The 23,793-nt window shown below is 36.0% G+C and overlaps 1 protein-coding gene across 1 annotated transcript in view; it reads left to right on the top strand.

The window, feature by feature from the left end:
• Positions 1-2,862: 2,862 nt before the first annotated feature.
• LOC124159423 (protein KIAA0100) overlaps positions 2,863-23,793 on the top strand; it is a 57,786-nt gene continuing 36,855 nt past the window's right edge. Inside the window, exons 1-13 of the mRNA XM_046535231.1 lie at positions 2,863-3,061; positions 3,148-3,274; positions 3,383-3,604; positions 8,016-8,348; positions 13,734-13,904; positions 14,001-14,133; positions 14,224-14,336; positions 14,419-14,535; positions 15,411-15,648; positions 16,322-16,613; positions 17,911-18,244; positions 19,509-19,674; positions 21,600-21,740. Of these exons, the coding sequence (XP_046391187.1) occupies positions 3,003-3,061; positions 3,148-3,274; positions 3,383-3,604; positions 8,016-8,348; positions 13,734-13,904; positions 14,001-14,133; positions 14,224-14,336; positions 14,419-14,535; positions 15,411-15,648; positions 16,322-16,613; positions 17,911-18,244; positions 19,509-19,674; positions 21,600-21,740 (2,446 nt within the window). The 5' untranslated portion in view covers positions 2,863-3,002. The remainder of the gene's footprint in view (positions 3,062-3,147; positions 3,275-3,382; positions 3,605-8,015; positions 8,349-13,733; positions 13,905-14,000; positions 14,134-14,223; positions 14,337-14,418; positions 14,536-15,410; positions 15,649-16,321; positions 16,614-17,910; positions 18,245-19,508; positions 19,675-21,599; positions 21,741-23,793) is intronic.

The raw sequence follows: 23,793 nt of genomic DNA, 5'->3' as shown, positions 1-23,793 counted from the left end.
TACAAGTATTTTTGAAAAGACTGATAGTTTAGTGATTGGTCGATAATTATCCATTAAATGATGATAATCCTCTTTGTGCCAGGGAATCAGTAGCCATTTTTAGTTTATCGGAAAAAAACGGAGGAGAGAGAGGAGATACCCACCGTATTACTTTAAATATAGTCCCTGGACGTGGTCCCCCCCATCTACTTTTACCACAGGCATTTTTGGAAAAAGGACAGACTATATATTCAAATAAATATGGTATTGACCAGATGCGTGATAAGAGTAACAAGTAAGTGAATGTAATTTCCTTTTAGTAGGGAGCACGGAATCTAATCCTAACTAGCTGAGTGTTGTAAATTAACATTTTTAATAACAGATTCAATTGCCTTTTTCACATGCGGGATAAAATTACATATTATAGAGAACTGAATTTATGTGTGGGAATAGTTATCTGAATTAATTTTCACAGCAGCTGGTTTGGTAATTACCTTTTCCTTAATTCAATTAATTGTATTAAGGAAATGGTTGTTGAAGTTATATGGTAGCATTAGCTCAAGATCAGAAATTGGAATGTTTTTGAGGAGAATTGATTTGGGGAAATTGTTGTACTGGGATTTTCCGTTAGTGTTATTATAATATAAAAACAATATGTTAGTATAATTATAATTATGTTCCAGGCTACTTTATTTTGAGGAAGAGATTGAGTTCATATTGTAACCGTACGGGTGCCGTCCCTCCGGTACACTGAAATATAAAACTAATGTGCCAGGCTAGCGTTGTCGGCAGTAGGCGGTGAAATAGGTTCTCCATGAAATACGTGGCAGGTATAGGGGCGGACGTACGGAGACTCTAACGTAATCATTTATTGGTCTAATAAATACCACACGTTAAAAAAAAAAAATGCAACACACAGAATCCATTCATTACACAGAACCAACCAAATCATGGGCTGAGCTCGGTTGCGGGTAGATTAGGAGAGCGAGAGCACGGAGGCATAAGCAAAAGTGCCGTTGCGACCCAACAAAAAAACTAAAAGGACGGGAAACCCATGCTTCACCCAGCCCACCCCCAATTCTGCAATCAATTTGTAATGATCTTGTGCGAGAGAGTTTACCAGCGCAGGATGACCGCCGGGAAGTCGATGACAGGTCAGGTGGTATTGGCTGAAGTTTGGAGTTGCCGGGAAGTCGATTACGGGTCAGTTGGCATTGGCTGAAGTTTGGAGGCGCCGGGAAGTTGATTACAGGTCAGGTGGCCCAGGCCGAGCTCTCTGGAGGCACCGGGGAGATGGCTACCGGAATGGCGCGGGCGTCTTGCAGTAACCGGGTGGCCGCCGATATAGTATCTCAACACCAACTTCCGCACTCCTTGACAGTTCGCGCTCGAGAGACAGCCAGCCTGTCTCCTCTCCCTTCCCCTCTTCTCCTGTGCCTTCATCAGCTGACTCCCTCTCCGCCGGTTGCTGACTCATGCCGGTCTGGTGCGCCTGGTAAACTCTCTCTCCCACCCAGTGAGAAATGGGTGGTGGAGATGTAACGTGGATACCACTGTTTTTGGTCGTGGAATCAACGTGGAAATTTGGTGGAAAAATTAAAATAGCAGTAGGTGCTGTCCTAAAACCATTAAAACCTCAACCACTCTATATCTAAACCTTCTATATATGTGTCTACGATTTTTCATGTGCTCTCATGGCTGCCTTTCCATGAATTATATAAAAATAGAATGTGCGATACATTTTCACATAACTAGCGTGGTTTCAGGATGATAAATGACGCAATGTCACCAGAGAGTTAAGTTCCACAAATTAGAAATTCTGTTTAACATTTAATGCTAATCACCACAAATCCACTTGAAATCAACGTGGATTCCACGTGGGTCCAACCACTCAATATCCACCACCACCAAATATCCACCACTCAACGTGAATTCCACGTGGATTCCACCACCCATTTCTCACTGGGCATGGTTACCGTATTAAAACAAACCCTTAACCGCTCATGCCTTCGCTCTCGTAACCACCCAGCGACCTTGCGTTGTTACAATATATTATACATTTTTTTGATGCTGTGGTAATTACTGTGGAGCGGTGCTTTTTAAAGTTAGTATATTAGCCTTTTAATTCACTATCATTTGTTGCTCTATAACTATGACATGTCCCTAGGAATTTGAGAAATTGTCGAAAAAAATTGAAAATTTTTGATTGCATCAGAAGTAATCCAAGTTTTAATTGGAGACCTTTTTGATTTGGCATTTTCTTATGGAAAACATGTGTTGAAGAAAAATATCAATAAATTTATCGTTGACCGAGTCTGAACGATTTACAGTATACCAGGTAGTCAAAAGTAAAGCATTACAAAACTCATCGACATAATTGTCAGGGGCAAAGAAATTTCGGCTGTTACTATTTGCTGATAGATCTCAAAAGGAGTTATCTCTATTTGCTAAAATTATTGCTGATGGTAGGTAGGGAATGTTTGAACCGTGCACTACAAAATCCTTATCAATTTAAGTCATTCATCTAGAAGGATATGATATTGATTACATACTCTGGATAGAATATGCATGCAATGATAAATTCGAGTTTTTGAAAAAAAATCAATAATCATTCCTCTACATGTGGCCAGGGTGATCTATTTAAAACCATCAGATTTTAAGTAAATCAATGGAATTTTTTATAAATATTGATGCTATTTATTTAATCCTACGCGTTAGGTCATGGTTACTTCATTCATTAATTTAATAGGGCACAATACGCTTGCGAATAATTTGAGTTTTGCCGCCTAAACAATAGAATTTTACATATGCGAGTACATTTCAATGATTTCAATATTCTGCCGCTAGAGTTCGGAAGTTGACCAATATTTATGTTCGTTATGTTCAAAACTAGACAAAATGAAATGACGGTTCTTCGGTAAATCTGCTATTATGCAGGTGGTAATTGCATCTAGGATTAACTGCAGTTCCTGCACGATGAATATATTTCATTGAGAGTCTACGAGGAGTTTTAACTCCCCAAAATGAACGGATTTGAAATAGTTTTCGTGATTTGTGCCGTCGTTGTGGCTGGTACTTCTTGGTCAGTGATAGTAATTCAGATATTTTGAAGGTTATTTGCGTCTGACATCTCACCATGTTATTATTAATGATTTATTAATGTTTCAGGCTTTTACCTAAACTGCTTTCTTGGCATTTCAAACGACGTTTTCACGTAGATGTTCGTATCGGAGGGATAAGACTTCCTTACATCCGTTTAAAAGATGTACATATTATTTGTCATGGATTTACCGTGGTAAGATAGTGAATGTACGAGTTGCAAGTCACAGTTACGGAACATAAGATGGCGTTTCTTCCGTATTAATTTAATTTCCAACCTTTATTTATTTATCCCTACATTCAGCACATCGAAGAAGTTGGATTTCAGAGTAGTTTTTTCAATAGTGAAGTGACGAAACTTGTGTCTGTGATCATCAAGGATGTGAGAATCAATAAAGATGTTGGAGGAAATGACTGTCAGAAAATGGAAAATTCTTCTCCTCGGGCCAAGGAGACTGACAGCGTTGGAGAAATTCCTAGCTTTCACAATAAAAAAATTCCTCCTATGATAATTACCTTTGCCCAAGTAAGTTGTAGAAAGTTATGATTAAATTAAGGTTACAGTTATTGACTTCCTCTCAGCGGAATTGGCGAGTTTCATGTATCTCATGATATTTATTGTATTGCATGTAATTTCATGGCTCTTTTTCGTGCTGACATCTATTTTTAATTACGTCTACAGTTGATGAATAGCATTCCGGTCAGTATTGTGTTGTCATTGTATTACTAGATGTATGGCCTGTCAAAAACTGTGTGCCACACCCACTTAACATTGGTCTTGCCATTAAGTAGTCGTGCCAGTCTTTTTTGTACTCTAATAGAAGCACTGTGAAACATGGAAATGATGATGTTTATATTTGTTATTGAGTTGTGGAATACATTTAATTCTTAAGTGATGTTAACAACACAAAGCAGCGAGTAGTCAACCTGGAATCATTTTGGATTCAGTCGTGATTAATCAAGTGTGAAAGCTTGTATTCTGTGGTACCTATTTTTATATCATTCAGGTCAGTCTAATGCTGTATGCCATTTTCATTTGGCATTTTATGGCAAATGGGTTGTCCATAAATCATAATTAGAGATGATGAAGTGTGGGATTGGGATTTTGTGAATGTTCATCCAGGGTTGGTACGTTGATGATAATAATAATAATTTTATTTCATGGGCATAGAACGATTTTTAAAATACTAAATTATAGAAATACTGAGTCTGGTATAAAAGAGAAAAAATAGTCATGGTTTTTTTGTGCTATGTCATACCAGCTCCTTATTAAATTCAGATTTGATATTGGTTAGGTTAGATTTTGAACATATAATTATGGAACAGAAATTTTCTAGTTTTATGGAATAGATATGGAATATAAGTGTCTATTCTGACGTGGAACTTGTGGAGAAAATGATATAGTAACATGCACCTTATCATTTTCATGTTCCGTATTAGTTCCCTTTGTTCCACATAAGTTCCTTTATTGTCCCTATCTGTGTTCATTGAAAAAATATTCCATACATACTACTCTATTTTAGATCTGAAGTTTATTTGTGACAAGTCAAATTTTTGTTAATGCGATTAAAAAAATTATATGGTAGATTTTGTTGAATCGATTCATTGGATTTGATGCACATACCATCAAATTCTACCATCTATTCCCTCTTCAAAAATTTTTATTTGTGTAAATAGCTAATGTCACTTTAAATGTTAGTTTACCAAAAAAACAGTGACCTTTGATTCCACTTTTGGAGTGGAGAGACATATGTACTAATCCAACGGCCACAAAACAACATGAAATCAGGATAGTATACTATCCTGATTTCACATTTATTATAATATCTGCCCTTGAGCTGGAATCTGCCATAATAGTGTGATGGAATCTTATCGGGCATGCTCTGCATTGCTCTGACAGAAAGGTTACCTGACGAAGCTCAATATTTGGGATATAAATCTAATGGTGGGTCTTATGTGTCAGCTGACCCTTCTGTGATTCCATCTACAGCCAGATCAAAACACTTGGGGACAATAGGCACAGGGTGGCCAGAAATATCAGAGAAAATGGGTCACAGCTATAAGGGAAAATGCTAAATGACAGGGAATCTCATGCTTTATCTCAGTGGTTATCAAGTGTCTGGTTTGTTGGGGAAAATAATTAAAATTTCTTTCAAAATTGAAATGGTAAAATAAATTAATAGTCATTTCTGAAATTTTTTTGAAAATTATTACTTAAGCAATAAAAAATATAGCAGAGTAGATGGAATAGAAAAAAATATTTGATGATTATTGTTAAAATTGGTTGTTTTTTGTGGAAAATTTTAATCTCATAAGGTGGTCCCCATTCCTAATTTTAGTTTCCTTCTTCTCCAAAATTCATCCATTCAAAAAACTCCTAATTCTATCCATGAAACCATGTCTTTTTCCTCCCCTTCCCATTTTACCCAACATCCAGCTAAGTGATCCAGGTTACTCAGTCATTCAGATACTGCAGGTATTGTGCTAATCACATTCATCTTTACTAGCCAACATCATTGAACATTAATGAACTGCTGTTTCACGGTTTGAGTACAAATATGTTTGGGGTTTTCCTTTTTTTTGCTTGGTAATCAAAGGATTCAAGTTTTCAGACCCCTAATCTTCTCTTATTTCTTAAAGAAGCGATATTTATGAATTTCTTATGGAGAATGGCTTTATTTTGCAGGCCATGGGTTTCCGACCATATATAGAGTGTCCCATTTATCTTGACCACCCGAAATAACTTTTTGTCCAGATGCAAATTCAAAAATGTGTCAAGCAAATGTTCATTATCCGTCAGGGGGACATTAATGAGCATGAAAAGGCATTAAAAGGCATACCGCTGTTCATATCTTTGTAAATAACAAAGCTACAAGAAAGGCAATCATAATGTTTTTGAATTTGCATCTGGACAAAAAGGTATTTTGGGTGGTCAAGATAAATGGGATACCCTGTATGTATGTACCTGCAAAATTGCTTTATATTCTCTCCATTGATAGAATAATTAAAAAAAACTAGTTTTTACAATTAAGAACTGAAAAATAGTCTATTTTATTTAGTGCCTTGGTACCACCCAGAACATTGGCAATTAAAATTCAGCTAACTCAGCCTTGTCGTCCAAGTTGCCAGGCCAACTGTGCCTTCTACTGGGTTTCTGTTTGTTTCCATCTTTGTGGCTCCCTCATTCTCTCCCGGAAGTTTAACTCATCTTCTCCTGCCTGATTCCCATCAAATAGTTGGTCCATGTTACACCTCCCTTTGACATAAGTCTCAACGAACTCAACGAAGTTTTTTGTCTTTTAGGCATATATCCAGGGTTTAAACATTAACAAATACATTAAACTTCCATCGGTATACATACTTTTGAAATTAAAATATTAACTAAAACATTGGTAAAGACTTTTCATAATTTTCAACCGTAGCACATCCTATCGGTCATAAATGATTGAAATTTGCACACTCTTAAGTTTTTCCAAAGTTGAATTCCATACCCATAGGATGCTTCTGGATGCCAATATACAGCTCAGGAGAACTTTATGGTAGGAATAATTTTTTCGCCATATTCTCCCCAAATTTTCCATTATCCAGCAGGGATGAAATGCATAGTATTAAAATGTCATATGAATTTTTCCAAAATGTGGGCCTGTGATGGAAAGAGCTTTTTTTGGTTGATTGCTTTGGGAAAGCCACTTCAGAAGATTTTGGCTTGGTGGTGTGACTACTGAATGGAAATCAAGAAAATGTGGAAATCCTTTGATATTAAATCTATGTGCCAAATTTTTGTGTGTGGAGTTAGATCATTCTAAAAATATAATAATGATTAAGTATGTCACTGGCCACACTCTTGTACCAGTTGGATAATTTAAGGTCATTAATGTTGAAAGTATTTATTTATCGTAATGTTAAGGCAGATTTGGCTTGCCACTACTAACCAGTTTTAAGGAAAAGTGAGGGAATCAATAGCTTCGAACCCCCCTCCCTTTGGTCTCATCCTAAAATTGTAGTAGGGTATTGTGTCAATATTTTGGATTTGGAGTGCATCAGTTGTTATGCTCAGTTATTTTCATTGTAAATGGTTCAACTTAAAAAGTAAGTGCATCAGTTGACTGAAATTTTAGACTAACTAATCGTTTCTACACTTCAAATTCATTCTAAAGCAATGGGCTTGTTTACCAATTTTAGTTAATTTTTGATGGTGATAGGGTTTGAAAAATAAAGGAACCTGTATTTTTCCATTTTTCAATCTGTTCTGTACATCTTGAGCTATTTGTGATAAAAAATCTATGAGATTAATCCTTTTGCTGTTAAGTTGATGACTTCACCAGCTCAATCCAAATGAGTTATGGTTCTCATCTACTCATGTGGTTATTTGTATTTTACAATCTTGTAAGCGAGTCTTTCCCACATTGAAAGGCTCAGCTGGGAGTAAATGAGTTACTACTCCAATGATGCCACCAATTCATAAAAAGTGGGCAGCAATTTTCCTCTTTTCTTAATGTTAAGATTCAAGAAAATGGGTTAGTGAGGAATATTTTTATTTGTCTTTGTAATTTATCTTTTACCTCAATCTGCCAAATTCTTTTGATTAATTGCGACTTAGGGTCAGTGAAGGACCCAATGAGATGGAAAACAAAATTCTGCAATATTGGTTTTAAACCATACAAAACTTTGCTATCATGGTGTCTAGTAAACCGACACTCCAAATGAATGCCCCTCCAAACTCAGCCCTCCCCAAAATGAACCTGCCATCAAAAATTGCTTTTGCCAACTTATTAGGGTTGGTTTCATCCTCTAAGTGTATTTCTGGACTATATCATTGGAAACATAGTGTGGGATCAAGCTTTCTTATCATCTGGGACTGATCCTTCGCAAAACTTTGGATTATTCTGTAGAAATTGGAAGTCTTTAAAAACGTCTTTTCTACCTTTTTACTTCAGTTCATGGCTGTGCGAGTGTATAATGTCAGTGTCATGCTGCTTCGAGTTGCATCACCGGAATGGCTCCTCCATGCTTCTGCAGATAGCATTCATGTTGATGGTAGCATTGTCCACAACTCCCACCTTTTAGTCAATGTGTGCATATCTTCAGCCACTGCCAAAGTATTGAAACATGCTCATGGTAATACAATGAGCAGCCGAAAGCAAGAGCACAGGCATTACAAAGTGCAGAGTGATGGAGTCAAAGATGAAACACAAACGTGCTTGGGGCAGCTGTCTTTTGGAGTGACGTTGGAAGCAGCGCTAGTTGCCAGAGGAGCTCTATCTGTTGAGGTATATTACATTTATCTCATTCATGTTCTTCTATTCTTAAATATGGATTACTTGCTAAATTTACATCTGTACCTAATTTAGAAAAGTACTCTTTGATGAGTATCCCCTGACTATTTAGGTAACGTTGATGGCTAAGTAATGCTGTATGCATCAATGGTTAGATAACCTGAAAGACAAATAATTACATGCTTGGCAAATTACAAAATGGTTTAAGTGTTTATAATCACCTCTCTTTGTTGATATTGAATCCTTAAATAATAAAGTTTTTCTTATAAAGCGTTCCATGTTATTCCACATCAGCCAACCAATGCATAGCTGCCAAATCATAGAAGCAGCAAATTGCACTATCCAATGATGTCTTTCAATACTTAAAAATATGCTGCATTTTTGGAAGAAATACCTTTCTTATCTACATATATGTATAAAACAAAGTCGAAAATTGTTTTAGTTACACCATATATAACTTGAGAATGGCTGTACCAATTTTAATGATATTTGGTTTTTTCGGATGCGTCTCAGCCCTGGATAACAGAATAAACATTAAAACATAGTAAAAGTTCATGAAAAAAATTGATCTTGATCGTAGGGTTATTTTTTTAGGAGTTGGTAACAATGCAGAAGCTATCAAGCTGGTCACTACTAGATGATTTGTTTTATTTTAACCAATTAAATGGCTGAGCTTCTTAACAATATTTAAAACATTTCAATAGTTAAACATTTTAATATTAAAATCATTTAATTCAAGCTAAGCCCAGCTCAAATGAGATGTCAACAGACACATCTCTACCGTGTGTAAACAAATCTCCAAGCAATAATTGACTAACAGTAATAGCCATGTGCCTGTCAAGGAATGGAGCGGATTGATTTTATTTCCTCGGAATTTTTGCGATTTTGTATCATCAAAAGATGAACTTGTCGACAAAGTGTTCACGAACATGATTGATAACCAAAAAAAGCACAAATTGTTCATTAAGCGAGCAATTTTGGCGGCTATGAATGAAGATGTGGATGACTGAAACTTGGTAAATCAGGATCAAATAGTTTGTACTTTGCATTAATTCAAATCTATTAATTGTGCAATAAACAAAGGCAAAGTTCCCAACTAGCCATCTGAATTTTTAAAGTCCTTAGATGCGCATGGCTTACCACGGAACAATTTACAGCTGAAGTTGGGTCCGGTGTTCACGATACTTCAAAGACCAAACCAACCAAAACTATGCAATGGAACACTTTTGATGATTTAAAAAACTAATAATCAATATAATTCACACGACTATACTCAACAGAAAATTTAATGAAGAGGAAGTTCTCATTCTGAGGATTTCCATGATCCCAACAGGTATGCCATTTGAGTTAAAATGAATTCAATTTTCAAGTCATGTTGCATTTGTGATGACGATTATCAAATCGCAAGGTGAGTGTTTGCGCTCTGGATGCAGAAACACCATATTTTTCTCATTGTCAAATACATATATGTTGCATGTTCATGTGTTGGTAAACCATCCTTTACACTTTACTTCTTCCTAAACACTTTTACAGTAGAGACTCGTTAATACGAACAACGTTATTATGAAGTACTCATTATTACGAAGCAATTCTTTGGTCCTGACGAAAAGGCCTATCCAATCTGTAGGAAAAGAAATGTTATTACGAAATTTTTGTTATTACAAAATCACGAACCTCAGTTCCGGTCCCGGCGGTTACAAATGAACTTGATCATGAAGTTCCACGAAAAAGCAATGGCATTTAGGTGGATATACACAATGCTACGTAATCATCATTGATCTACGTTTAAGTTCTCTTCTTGTACTGTGCCCAAGAGCATCAAATTTGGTTCTTTCTTCAGTAGGAGATACTTCAATATGCACACAACATCATACTATAAGCTTCATTCCTGTGGAATTATGGTGACCAACTCATTAACACTCGTAAATTAGACGTACAGTTAGTCCCCTTCTTATGCACATTGGATTTACGAACTTTCAGAGATACAAACATTCGAAAAATTCAAGCGTGCCCGAAATTTCAAATTTGGCACTTGGAGTCAGATGATGCGACACAACGTGGCGTAGAGGAACTTTGGGCATAATCTGAACAAAGTATCATTTAATCTGGTGTGAAGTCAAGAACTGTTCAGCGTTTTGCCCATTCTTTCTTCCCATGGATAGCAATTTTTTTTCAGCTCCGGCTACGTTGCAAGCTAGATCAGTTCATTACAATCGCAAGTTAACGTGCGATTGTTGTGCAGTGATGCATTCTGCAGGATAACCACTATCCTCGATGCCTTGTATAGGTTTATCAACTTACGAGAAAGGTCTCAGAACGCATCTTCTTCGGTTATCGAGGACTTGCGCATAATTTAATAGCATGTATTATACTCTTGACTCTGAAGATTATAAGTGCAGGAGATTGAAGAGATAAAAAATTTTGACCAAGTATGTTTTTTTCTTTTGACGATTCCTAAAAGAAACGTTCATATGAACTTTGTCATTACGAGCCTCCGGTTTTTCGGTCCTGTGAACTTCAAAATAATGAGAGTCTACTGAATTTGTTCTTCTGTCTGACAATAAAATAATAGCTGTTTGTATCAGAAGGTAATTTGTGGCATCCCACCCCGGCTCGCCCTGATATAATGATAGAACTGGGGGAGATGACTCACAAAAAAAAAATCAAAATCCATGTCGATCCCTCCCGCATGAGACCTACGGGATAAACCAATGTCACTCAGTCATACAATTCAAAATAAACTAAAATAATCTTCTCCCTAGGAGATAAATGCGGGTGGGCGTTCTCCGATATTGACCTTAAGCATCGCATTCAAGAGAGAGAAAAAAATGTCTGAGAAAAGGAATGGCAAGGGATATTTGAGATGCTTCTTCTTTTGACCCACAAAGGAATTGAGAAAACACTCACACAAACTTTCATCTGACCAAGTTATTATTTGAGCAATATTGCGTAGTACAAGAAAAACAAAACAAAATAACACTCTTATAAACTAATGAAGTATGAATGGATGAAAGCAGCTTATGAGACATCAATGAGAAAAATAAAATAAAACGATTTGCAAGATGAAAGAACTGATATGAAAACAACAATAAAAAAGTAGTTTGATCGTTAACAAAAGCATGTAATGAATGATACAATTTGCTTCAATTACGAATTGTTGGGGGTGGTAAATAAAAGTCCTTCCCACAAATACTATTACAGAATTAGGTGATTGATTTTTACTTTCACTGGGAGATTGATGAGTTTCATGATTGTCTTGAATATGGAAAGGTGTAAATGGGGGCTAGTGGGGGGGGGGGGGGGGAGGGGGAGAATGGTTACAATCTTACTTGACCGTTGTTTGAAGCTTGACCAGATGATCTTAGCAAACACGTTCCTTCCAACTGCAGGCTCCTCCTTCCATTTCAGATAGAGCGGCGCTTGGAACATAAAGTAATGCTTCTTCCTTTTCTGGTCCTTGCTCCTCCTTGGGGGGGAGGTCTGTTATTGCAGACCAAATCTTTAAGCAGCAACCTGATGCTGGGTTGAACGACTCCTCCTTCTCCTTGCCTTGCCTATGTCAGGGAGTGGTGTGGCACAAATTTTGGGCATAGGCTTCGTCCGACACTTTTGTTAACCTCTCTTCTGCTAGGAAATCGGGCATGGGCTTCACCCGAATACTTAAATCAGTCTACCTTCACTTAAGAACACACATCTTTTTATATCCCCATGGCTTGGGGTGGGGCATTACGGGAGGGGGAAGAAAAAAAAGACACGTAATGTAATGGGAAAAACCCGGTGTCCTGACCTCCAAACTCCCTCACATGCACACTCACACAAACACATATGTATAGCCTTGGCATATTCATCACTCATTCCTGTTGCATAAACCTACTTTCCCTCGCGGGCCGAGTAGAGAGAGTGGGGGAAGGTTATCGGTGAGAAAGCGGGTGGGAAAACGAATGCACCACTGCTGGGTGGGCCAGCTTAACCCTTAACCGGTGACGTGCGGTCTGAGAGACCGCTGCGTTTCTAAAATTATGAATATTTTCAAAATTAAGATTTCAAAATATCTATAATTCTCGTTAGCTTCATATTTTTGCATAACAAGGACATCCCACTCTTAAAATTTAATGTTCCTTTTATTAATTTCTGTAAATTTGCAATTGAACTTGATTAGCGGTCTGTGAGACCGCACTTCACTTACTAAGAATGCATCAAGAAAAGGAATAAGCGGGATAAATTTCATGGCTACTTACTATTTAGCCTTCCAACTTTAACATTTAAGGCCTTTTTTGAATCTGGCGAAATATTGATACATAAATATAATAATTATAACTCAAGTGTTTTTGGCATCAGTTTTTTGATCCTGCTTCAAATCACAATTTTTAATGACAAATTGGTTCGCATTGGGAGTGTAAAAATTTTAATACAAGTTTTAAAATTGTTAAGGAATCAAAGAAAAATTAAGCAAAACAATAAAAATGGCGTAGCAATATTTTATGAATTTTTGATTTATTGCGGTCTCCCAGACTGCACGTCACGGGTAGTGTAACAAGAATTGCACGTCACTGGTTAAGGGTTAATGGTGTTTGAACCATTATAAATTGACTCAAGTGAACAAAACCGAATGTGTAGGGTAGACCAGGGCACGTTTACGCATCGGGCACTGGGGCAGGTTTATGTAGTACTCTTTTCCGAACTAAGTTATATCTAGAGTGCTACAAGTCATGACATATTAATGCTACTTCTTGGGGCTATTATCACGAGATATTAAGCGTCAGACAAGCATTGTGGTTGGGTTGCATAAACTTACCCCAGTAATGGGGAAAGACAAGACTTGGACCTAAAAACATTTTCTCACAGTTAAAAATGCAAGTAGGCCAACAACTGAATACATAAAATTTTGACTTCATTAACTGCTTTATAAAACCACAAAAAATTTCCTAAGTTAAGACTTAAAAATTAGAAAATTCATTGAAATAAATCTATGTATGAGTGACCCAGTCTACCCTATGTATATTGAATAAAGAAAATATCTTTCTATCAATCCATTAAAATGCTTATTTTTGTAGTTTTATTGAATTTTTCTCTTAATTTATCATAATAAGTAAAAAATTATTAAAAGCAGTACAGCCTTTCTTGATTTATAAATAGTGTAACTAAACTGTTCATTGATAATTAGGCAATACAATGTTCGCCAGGTCAACTAATAAAGTATATAATGATTGTTTTTTCTTTTTAAATTTTGATGAAAATTGATCACAGTTCTATGAACCAATATCCAACTCATTAGTGGTATGGTTCATCTTACTCAGATTTCATTATTTTCATCATTATATATGTATAAAAGGTATGCATGAATATAATCCCATCGATATTTTGGCTCTTCAATTACAGAGGCTCTACATTGGAATGGAGCACACTCAAATGATAATTAATGAAGGCTTCTACAGCTTTGCTCAACGTGAAGGACCTGATACTACTCTTCGTGAATCCATGCGGTCATCCTCGTTAGCTACTCAGTCTGAAGAAGAAATATTGCATTGCCTCTCTCCAATCATTCCTAAGGTATGTTTTAGGGGAAATATTCTGAATATGTAATATTTTCTGCTAGTGTAGTGAGGTCCTTTTTAATTCTATTTCAACCTTTTTATGCCTTTCAAGACTTTTGCCCTCAAAATGGAAAATGCTAATGTGACTGGGATGAAAGAACATACTCAAACTCATTATACTTCATCTTTACAATGTTTTCAAGTCAACACCACGTTTAATCCTGCCAAACTTACAGATGCCGCAGGTAAGATGTGGTAGCCATGTTTGGATCCTAAATAGATTTTTCTGCCCTGGATTAAATTTATTCATGGATTCATCAAAATATTTTCTTTAGGGAATGTTACCTCGCTGCCCCAGATCTTCTTAGCATTGCAAGTGGAAGAACTTGATATGGAATGTAACCATGAAAAGGTGATATTACTAAAGAAATTATCTGCTGATGGAAAGGTGAGATGTATGGAAGATAAGTTCAATGCTTTGAGTATTCAGATGTATGGCTGGATGTGACATTTCATTTAACTACTAACAGGTGGAAGACAGTGCCCTAAATTTGTATGTTTTGCTGGATACGCTTGCTGTCAAATACAATCATGCTGATATTTTCAACTGGGTGTCCATGAATTTCCAGCCTGCACTTCAATCACAGGTAAGGTCACATGTAGAGGATATTTCTGTTTTAGATGGTAGCAATAATATTCCAATTTAATACTTTTTGCCACCCATTTGGTCCATGAGAACTAAAGATAAGTTAATAGATCTTCTTACTGTGATCAATTCATTGATAAATTTAAGAATACTGTATATATGGCTAGTCCCGGTATACTTAAATTTGTCTAGACTGAACACCTCTTTGTGTTCAAAGGTCGCGCTTTGCTGTCCAACTGTGGTGCCGTGTGCACGATTTTGACTGCTAGTCGCATTATATGTTCAGTATTCCATACCACCTTGTCCGGTATAGTCAACAAATTTCCACATGGGAGAATGATGCCTCAGTAGCTTAACTGGCTAAAGCACTCTGCCGGAAATCAAGCTCTCTCTTCAGCTATCTCTAGTTTGGGTCACATTTAAACTTATCCTCTCACTATGTTTTGGAATTTATCTCATTCATCATCAGAGCTTAGACATTCTTCTGTCTACTATGCTTGATCAATGTACATGATGGTGCATGGTCCATATTTTAAGTGTATTAGCAGTTTTTTTTCAGATTTAGATAAATATTGCCGTAGCCCTTAGAAGAGATACAATTCTGAAACATTGGGAGTGGATAAGTTTTTTTCATCAAGTAAGACATAAATTTGAGATAGCTGAAGTGATATTGTAATTGAATATGTATTAGAGTAACCAATTTTATCCATCGTTCAAGATTTATATTTTGTGATTTTTATCATTCGTATTATGAGAGCGTGAAAGTGTTATACAGATCTTGATTTAAGGCCTAATTTAAGTTGTATTTAAGTGGGATTTTTGTATTATTCATAGATTTTTTTGTTAAAATTCCTATCACTTCTCTGTCTTTTAAAGAATGATGCTGATGTTCTAAGTCAACAGAAATCTGTGGTGCCAGCCGGAAAGAGTTTAGAAGACGATAAACCAAGTTGGTTAGCTGGTTTTTTTCAGCGATTTCATGTCAAAGGCTGTGTTGAATTATGGAATGTGTCTGGCCGATTCATTTTATCACCAGTGTCTGTTCAGGAAACTGTATCATTAGGATTTAACCATACAAAACTAAGCCTAGATCAGCAACATGGAGTTAGAACAGGTGAGATGATATTTTTTTTATTTTTCGTACACAAATTAATTCCTTGCAAATTCACATTACGTATGTATTTAAAGTCAGGCAATTATTTTTATTCTTGGAAAATTGATTGTTTGAGGCGTAACTTGGTGAAAGCGATTCATAATTAAATAAAAAAAAAGAAATCTGTGCTTTCACATTAATATTAAAATATTAGATTAGATAAAATTAATAAATATTAATGTGAAAGCACAAAGTTCTTCTTTTTAATTTAATTTAATCTTGGAAAATTGTTCAAATGCCAATGAAGGTATTAAATTTTTCATATTTGTGCATTTATTTTGATGAATGTTTCTAAGGGTAGTGATAAAATAGTAAGGACGAGATCAGATTACAAAAACTGAGTTGGCATTTGCTTGCTTTGAACCCATGTTCTGACTTTTTTTGTCATCTCTACGTTGGTCTTTGAAGAACAGGCTCCACCTTCAAGGATGTAGAAAATTGTTATTGTATATATTTGTTGAAAGTTTCTATTGCATTTGAGCATTTAAATAATCATTGTTGCATATTTAGTGCATATCTACTGAATTCTTTTAATGAATTATGGTATGTGACTGCAACTTAGTTAATGACTTAATTCAGGCCCGAACTTGCTCTGGTCTATTCTAAAGTGTATTATTTTCATCCGCTTCTGCAGATCCTCTGATGTCCCCATCTATTGGCTCTATTTCACGATCATGGATGTGCGAGTTGCTGATGGAAATGGTGTGGTGCAGGCTTGGTGACCTTCCATTTTCCTCAGCAGCTCACCACAAGAAGCAACACTCGTGGGGCTCCCCTTTCTCCATTGGTGTACTCCTTGCCAAAATTCGAACGACTGGGTCTTCTCTTGCTCCATCATCCCCATCTCCCAAGCTCCAAGCTCTGCTCGATAATGTCCGACTGGAGTGGAGTTCTACGCTGCTGGGAACCCTTCTTGTTGCCTTTGGGTGTGTATGGTTGGCTGTAGTTGTACTTTAACTGACTGCTTTCATGGACCTAATACAGCACTGATTGAGAAGGGTATTCTTTTTGTCTGTCTTGCTACCCAAACGGATACCAAGTTGTCCTGCTGCAACTCATGCAAGCCTTGCAAACTGATCTACACCATGTCATGGCTAATTGCGAGGCCAAAGTTTTCTCTTAGCTATAATTTCTTGGTGCTTGTACATTTTCACTTGCTGGCATTTCCGTGACATCTCCCAGAGAAATAAAATGCTTCAAGACCAGTTCTACTGTCAGCGTCAAAATGATGCGCCGCTGTACTTTGCAAATTTATATCTGGACTTCAGTGCATGCCGCAATGATGAATAATATGTCATTTTAAAGGAAATTTTATTCAGAGTTCTGATTTATTTTTTGTTTTATGAAAAATACAATAATCAAGACATGCGAGTGCAATTAATGACTCCGTGCACCATAAAATTAGCCATTTTGTCAACGTCATGAACTTTGTAACTCAACCTAGGGAAAACTACTACATACGTCTACAACATTCATCTTCCACAATAAGTTGCAAACACAAATGTAGATTAATAAAATGGCTTTTACATTTTTTTAAATGCATATATTCTTGTAAACAAATGAAAATGTTTTAACACTATCTAGTCCTACAGTTTACCCCCAAAGAAAAAATAAAATTTATAGAAAAACTTCCTCATTTATTTGAAATTTTTCTATGATCAATAATCTATAAAAATATTGATATTTGTGAGTGTTAATAACTTCTATTGATGTCGCGTTGCCAAACTGGGCTTTGCCGGGCCAGTGCCGGTTACCAGGAAGCAAAGTTTCGTACAATGTTGTAGACATATTAGTTTTCCCTCGGTTGAGTTACAAAGTTCATGAAGTTGACAAAATGGCTAATTTTATGGTGCGTGAAGTCATTTATTGCATTCGCGTGTCTTGATTATTGAATTTTTCATGAAACAAAAAATAAATCAGAATTGAGAGAAAAATTTCCTTTAAAATAATGTATTATTCATTATTGTGGCTTGAACTGAAGTCCAGATACAAATTTGCTTAGTACAGCATCACATCATTTTGATGCTGACAGTACACTTGATGAGGATTTGAAAATTTTCAATCTTAAGTGATAATTTTATGTTAAAATTTAAAGTTTTTACCTATCCATTGATGGAGAAAAAAATTGATAAGTTAGAAAAGTTTTTTAATGCTGAATTACATGAGATCAATGTACATTTTTGGAATATTTCATTCTTTACTATTGCCAAATTTTGTTACCAGGTGCATGGAAGATTATCTCAAGATGCAGCTCAATCAAAAGCCATCCCCGAATTCATTGAGTGTGGAGAAGGGAAAAAGTGGTGCGGTAAAGAGTTTTCTTGAGGGCTGTGGCATGAGTGCAACACTTACTGGTTTCAATCTGTTCCTCTTTGACGGTCAGCGTTCCTCAGCACCTGTCGAGCATAGTTCGTCCTGTCTCATGCTGCGTGTAGACTCTGCTTCCCTCGAGGGCTCCCCATTGGAAGCTTGTGTGAACATTGAGGGAGCAAAAGCAGTCACTGTGGCTTGCTCTTTGGGGAAACATCATCCATGCTCCAAATCTCAGGAATTAAAGGTTAGTTTGGATTTCAAAGAAATGTCTTCCTTGGATGTATTGGGTTATTTACTGGTTGGAGGAGCTGATATGTAGCTGATGATATTTGTCTTACTTAGTGTAGGTAAGTGACAATTGTAAAGTTCAACAATTTAAATGACTTACAAAGCACAATGTACTCATGACTATGATTTGAGTGCATATCAACCTAATTGGTAAGACATTACATATTATGATGTACTTACAAACTCCAATTTGCTAAAAAAAATACATTTGAATTCCCCTTGATTCACATGTAGGTATCCAGATTTCTGTCAGGTATGTTTCCAAGGACACCACAAAGCCATCATCAAAGCAAATTCTGAAGAGAATTTAAATTGAACAAGCTTGTTCAACAATCAACTGTCCGCATTGTGGCATAAAGCATGTAGCAAAGCACTGTTCACTAGACACTAACTTTATGGTATTTATTGCTTCGTGAGGACCCATCATTAAGAAATTTCCATCTTATGTTGAAGCTTAATAACTTTGGCTTATGGAATCATAAGAATCAGTGAATGTTAATTTTGCATTGATAAAAAAATTTTTTTACAAATAAGGTATAGAATTATGTAGGTAATTGATGACGCAATGTGCGAGTGGGAAGTGGAAGAAAAGTATACATAATGTGCACTTCATCAACTCAGATCATATGACAAATTCAATTTAAGTCAAACCCATCATAAAGCAGGGCCTATTGAATACGCAAGTGACTTTATTTACAGCCAACACACACGTATACAAATGTAGAAACACCAAAGGAGGAAATTCTTTGCAAAAAGTTGATTGACATGAAGTGAAGTCAAATCTGGATTTACCAAGTCATTGCAACCAGTAGTACCGAAAAATGTGATGGTGGGTGGTGTAACTCCTTCATGATGCACAAAGGGTAGGAAAAAAAGACTTTGCTGTTCCACAAAATAAAATATATATGTATTTGCGACCGGTTTTGATACGGCATATCATCAGATGATGATACGTCCTATTCAAACCAAAAGATCAGATGATGATACGCCGTATCAAAACCGGTGGCATCGAAACCGGTCGCAAATATATATTTTATTTTGTGGAACAGTCTTTTTTTTCTTACCCTTTGTTCACCAGTCGTACCGAAATTGTTTGAAGAATAATTTTTCTAGTAACTGAGATAAAAAGGAATTACTCTTTGCTAATTAATTTAATTTTTTTAAAACAATCATACTTATTTAAATGCCCCTGTTAAATTAAAGAAAATGTGTTCTTTCAGGGATTCTGGGCATACTTGAAGCAAGTCAAAGTTGCGTCTAGACGTCCATCTGGTGAAATTAATGTGCATCTGTTAGAGGAAGTTAAAGGGACATGGAGCACAGAATTGTATCTGAGGCTCCGTGGCCTGGCTGCTGAGATTAAGTCCTTCTGTAAATTTTTTTCCAGTAAGTATCTTTAACAAATCTTTTACCTTTCCAGGCAATTTTACTGAGTAGCCCCTTTTCATAAACCCACTTATAATTAAATTCCCCTTTCAACCAAGTTCTAACCATTCCCTGTTCATAAAGCCTCTTTCAAATTTTAAAAATTCTCTTTTTACTGAACTGTTGTATCATTAGTCATGGTTCATAGTTAATGCCATTGCATCATTGATACTTATTTCCCTTGCTACAACACTGCAAGGAAATTAGATACAAAAGTATTTTTGTCTCATTAGGAGAGGCTGTGAAAGTCGACGCAGCTATTTGAATGCTCTATTATTTGTTTGGTGTGGAAGACATGTAGGAATGGTTATGTAGTAGTTATTTAATTCAACTCCTGCTCATTTAATTGCAACTAATGAAAGTGGAATATTGATAATCCAGAATATGTAGGACCAAATGCATTCCGAATTAACGTATTTCCAGTGAATATATAGATCAATAGGGTGGTTTCCTAAAATTATTTTATTGCCTAAATCGAAAGATTATTACTCCTGGAGTACGTATTTCACGCTTTTAGATTTTTAAATGATGATATCTATTTTTCGCGATTAAATGAAAAGTGAAAATTTTCAAGCGCGCGAAAACGCGACGGGTAAGTATGAATGCCGGGAAAACTCCTGTGTGACGTCATTCTGGTTCCCGCTGCCACAAGTGAGATGACCATGGGGCGAGGCTCTGAGCGCTGATATGACGCAGGATGCTAGCAGGTAGCAGAGTACCATGCTAGCTGGTAGCGCTTGGCTTAAATAAAGATTATTAATACCTTATCAAACGAGGAAAACTTCCCGACCTTAGCCAGTTTTAATAGGTGATTATTAAGACATGTTTCCCTGAGCTCTGTGCCTCATGCATGCATTGGTAATCTCAGACGATGTATAACTCCTATCTACTCGTATAGAAACTAGGTCCCTGTGACGTCACGTGGAGTGGCATCGCGTGGGCGCCAATCTGGCCGTTTTCAAATGAGGATAAAAATGGACCATTGCCATTCGTCTAAACTGAGATTTCTAAAAGAAATAATTTGTATATTATGAATACACTAATGGTGGGTAACGAATCGCGATCAATGCTTTTCGTTTTCTTTGATGAAGGAAACTACCCTATTATCTGGATGATAGCAACACTGAAAATATTTTTTTCGGGTTGTGCGTTGCCATGCATTGTTGAGTAAAGGTTGAAGTAACGAGAGAAAACCAATGAAATTCATAAAATTTATCATTCAATACAAGTTTAAGAAGATTCAAAACATTTGAAAAAGTTCTTGGTCCATAAAACCCTAAGTTCAATAAGTCGTGAAAGTAGTCTTAATACGACCACCTGTAAATGAAAGGAAAATGGTGCAAAATTTTTACAATCTGACTAGAACATTAAAATTTCTCCTCTCCATATTTTTCAAATTGCTACTGTCCCAAAGTCCATGCCATTTTCACGACTTTCTAACATAAACTTATTGGTCATTATCAAATGCTCCGACAATCCCGCTTTGAACATGTTACCGTAAATAATAACCGATTGTGAATTTTAACTCTTAAATTTATTAGTTATTGCAGTTAGTCTTATAAGTTCGGAGAATGCGAGTATTTTGAAAAAAACTACTTGGCGTTAACTACATCAACTTTGACTGTTCAGCAAGACTCGTATATAGAGAGGCCCTCCAGGCTGTGGACTTTGAGGTGGAGGTTGCCCACCTAACGACTGACTCTAGAACATAATGTCAGATTTTCCTAGGATGTGAATTGGTAATAAAAACTTTTTCACTAAAGCTAGAATACTAATACAAACAGTGGTAGTAGTGTGATTGATGAGGTTTTTTCTATCTTGAGGTTGCTCTAAAACTATTCCCTGAAAACCTTGAGGAACCTGTGTTTTGATGATTACTTTTGCAGCCCTGTGGACATCACCTGAGAAGGTGAAGCATGAGGAACCATTGGCTCAAGTATCATCCAAAAATGTGACTGTTAGAGCTAAAGGAGATGTGGGATTGGTTGTTATCTTATCCAAAAAACATCAGTTACTGTTTTCTTTTGGTAAGTCTTTTCCCCATTATATTTAGTGTCATATTTGCCAATATAATTACACATTTTTGCTTCAGAAACTATATTTAGGTTTACTCTAATATATATGTATATATGTATGATGTATTAATTTTAAAATTGTTTCTGCCTCTCCATTTTAGATTGAGGAGGAAATTGTTTTAATTTAAAAAATTAATTAGTTTACCTTTAATCCTTAAATCGCAATGTAGTTGTTTGGAATCAATTTGTTTGTTGGAACTAAAATGACTTGGAATTAAAGTTTCATTTGTCAAAACTGCATTGATATCAAAGTCACCCCATTTTATGATTTTTGTATTTTGCCTTCATTGTGACTCCTGAAATCTTACTCTTTTTATTTGGTGGTACAATGAAATAGGCAGCATAGAGCCTTCATCTGGTTTACCAATTCATGATTTCTGATGGTGCGTATTACAAGATACAAAATTCATGTTGGCATCTTCTCCATGAAGTGATTTCAACTGTAAAAAGTTAACCACATCTTCCATTGCTGAGATACTCCAAATAATTTTGTTCATTTTCATTCATTTTGCTGTTTTTTATGAATTCACTTCCGTTGTTGTCATAGCACTGCAAGTTCTACCACATCTTAAAAATTAACTTCTCCTTATAATGAAATACCTATTGTAGTTGTAACAACCCGGACTAATTGTCAGCCTCTATATGCTGACCTTGACATTCCAGTAATGTAACCCAGTCCCAGTCCCAATGCCCAGTAACATAACTTGAATTTTGATATGTGGGGTGGTGAATGTGGAAGGAGACACTATTGGGGGGCCACAGATGAGCAGAACCCCTGAAAAATCTTTCGATCAAAAAATGCACCATTCTTGTGGCTCACAATTATATTGTTGCTTGTTTTTCTGAATGAAGTTGCTATATTTTAAAGTCATTATTCTCATCCTCTTGCTGAAATGTACTACTGGAAAAAACTGTGGCGTTTAAAAAGTTTGTACTTAAACAATTAGTATGTCTGAATATGTAGTATTTTTTTCTTTCTGGGAGTGGTTGATCACCCCTATTATTTATGCCACTGATTGGACCCTAAGGTTTAGGTTTAGGTAGGTATGGGTCTGTTGACAGGTTTTTTGCCTTTTAGGGTGAGTATGGAAGATGCAGTTTTGATCATGGGGGAGAGATCTCTCTGAGGGTGGTTAACATTCCTGTGTTTAAGGGCAAGCTGTGAAATATGGGGCATGCTGACCTGGCAGTTTAAGGGGAGAAATTGTGGGGATTGGATATGGTTGGTACAGTGGCAATAAATTCCTTGCTTTAATATAATCTTTAATTCCCTTCATTGACCCTTATTGAATCCAAAGACACACACATGACTTTATTTCAATGTTTTACTGTTGATTGAAATGAGATGCTCATTTTGTTGATTTTTATGAAAGAATTTGCTGTCACAAAACTGTAATTTTTGTGAAAAATAGTTATTTGATAAGTATGAAATATGCCTCATTTGAAAATGACTGTCTTATATCTCAACTTGAATGTATGTATACCAGTGATAACTTGTGAAATGGAGCTGACGTAATGGAATCCTAAAATATGTATTTTTCTATATTGGACTAGTATACCAAGAAAATGACACAAAAGTTTTTGGAAGCTGACCAGATTTTCAATTAACAGTGTGGAATAATACAAAGTTTAGGATTTAGTACTGGTACCTAACTTAAAACTTTGAAACTGGGAAAATTTTTTTGAAATTCCAAATGACTGATGAATGTGATAAGGTTGAGTGAGATCAGAGAGGAGAAGATCCTCGGTGAGATGCACTCATGTGAAAACAAGGAAACCAAAGTTGTTTCAGAAAAGGAATTTTGTTCATTTTAATGCTTCTAAATTCATTCATATTAAGTTATTTTGCTATCTTAGGTGTTGATTTATGTAAGTTTTGGTGCTATTAGTCAATTTTATGGCATGTAGTTGCCTGTTCAAGAAAGCTTTGAATTCTTTATTTTTCATTATCATAATTTCAGGCTTTGTTAAAGTTAGAAAATATTGCTGCAATTTTTTTCAAAAA

Source organism: Ischnura elegans, chromosome 5 (genome assembly GCF_921293095.1).
Source record: "Ischnura elegans chromosome 5, ioIscEleg1.1, whole genome shotgun sequence".
NCBI classification, from domain to species: domain Eukaryota; kingdom Metazoa; phylum Arthropoda; class Insecta; order Odonata; family Coenagrionidae; genus Ischnura; species Ischnura elegans.
The sequence above is the reverse complement of the archived record's forward strand: the minus strand, read 5'-3'. Positions and strand labels throughout refer to the sequence as shown.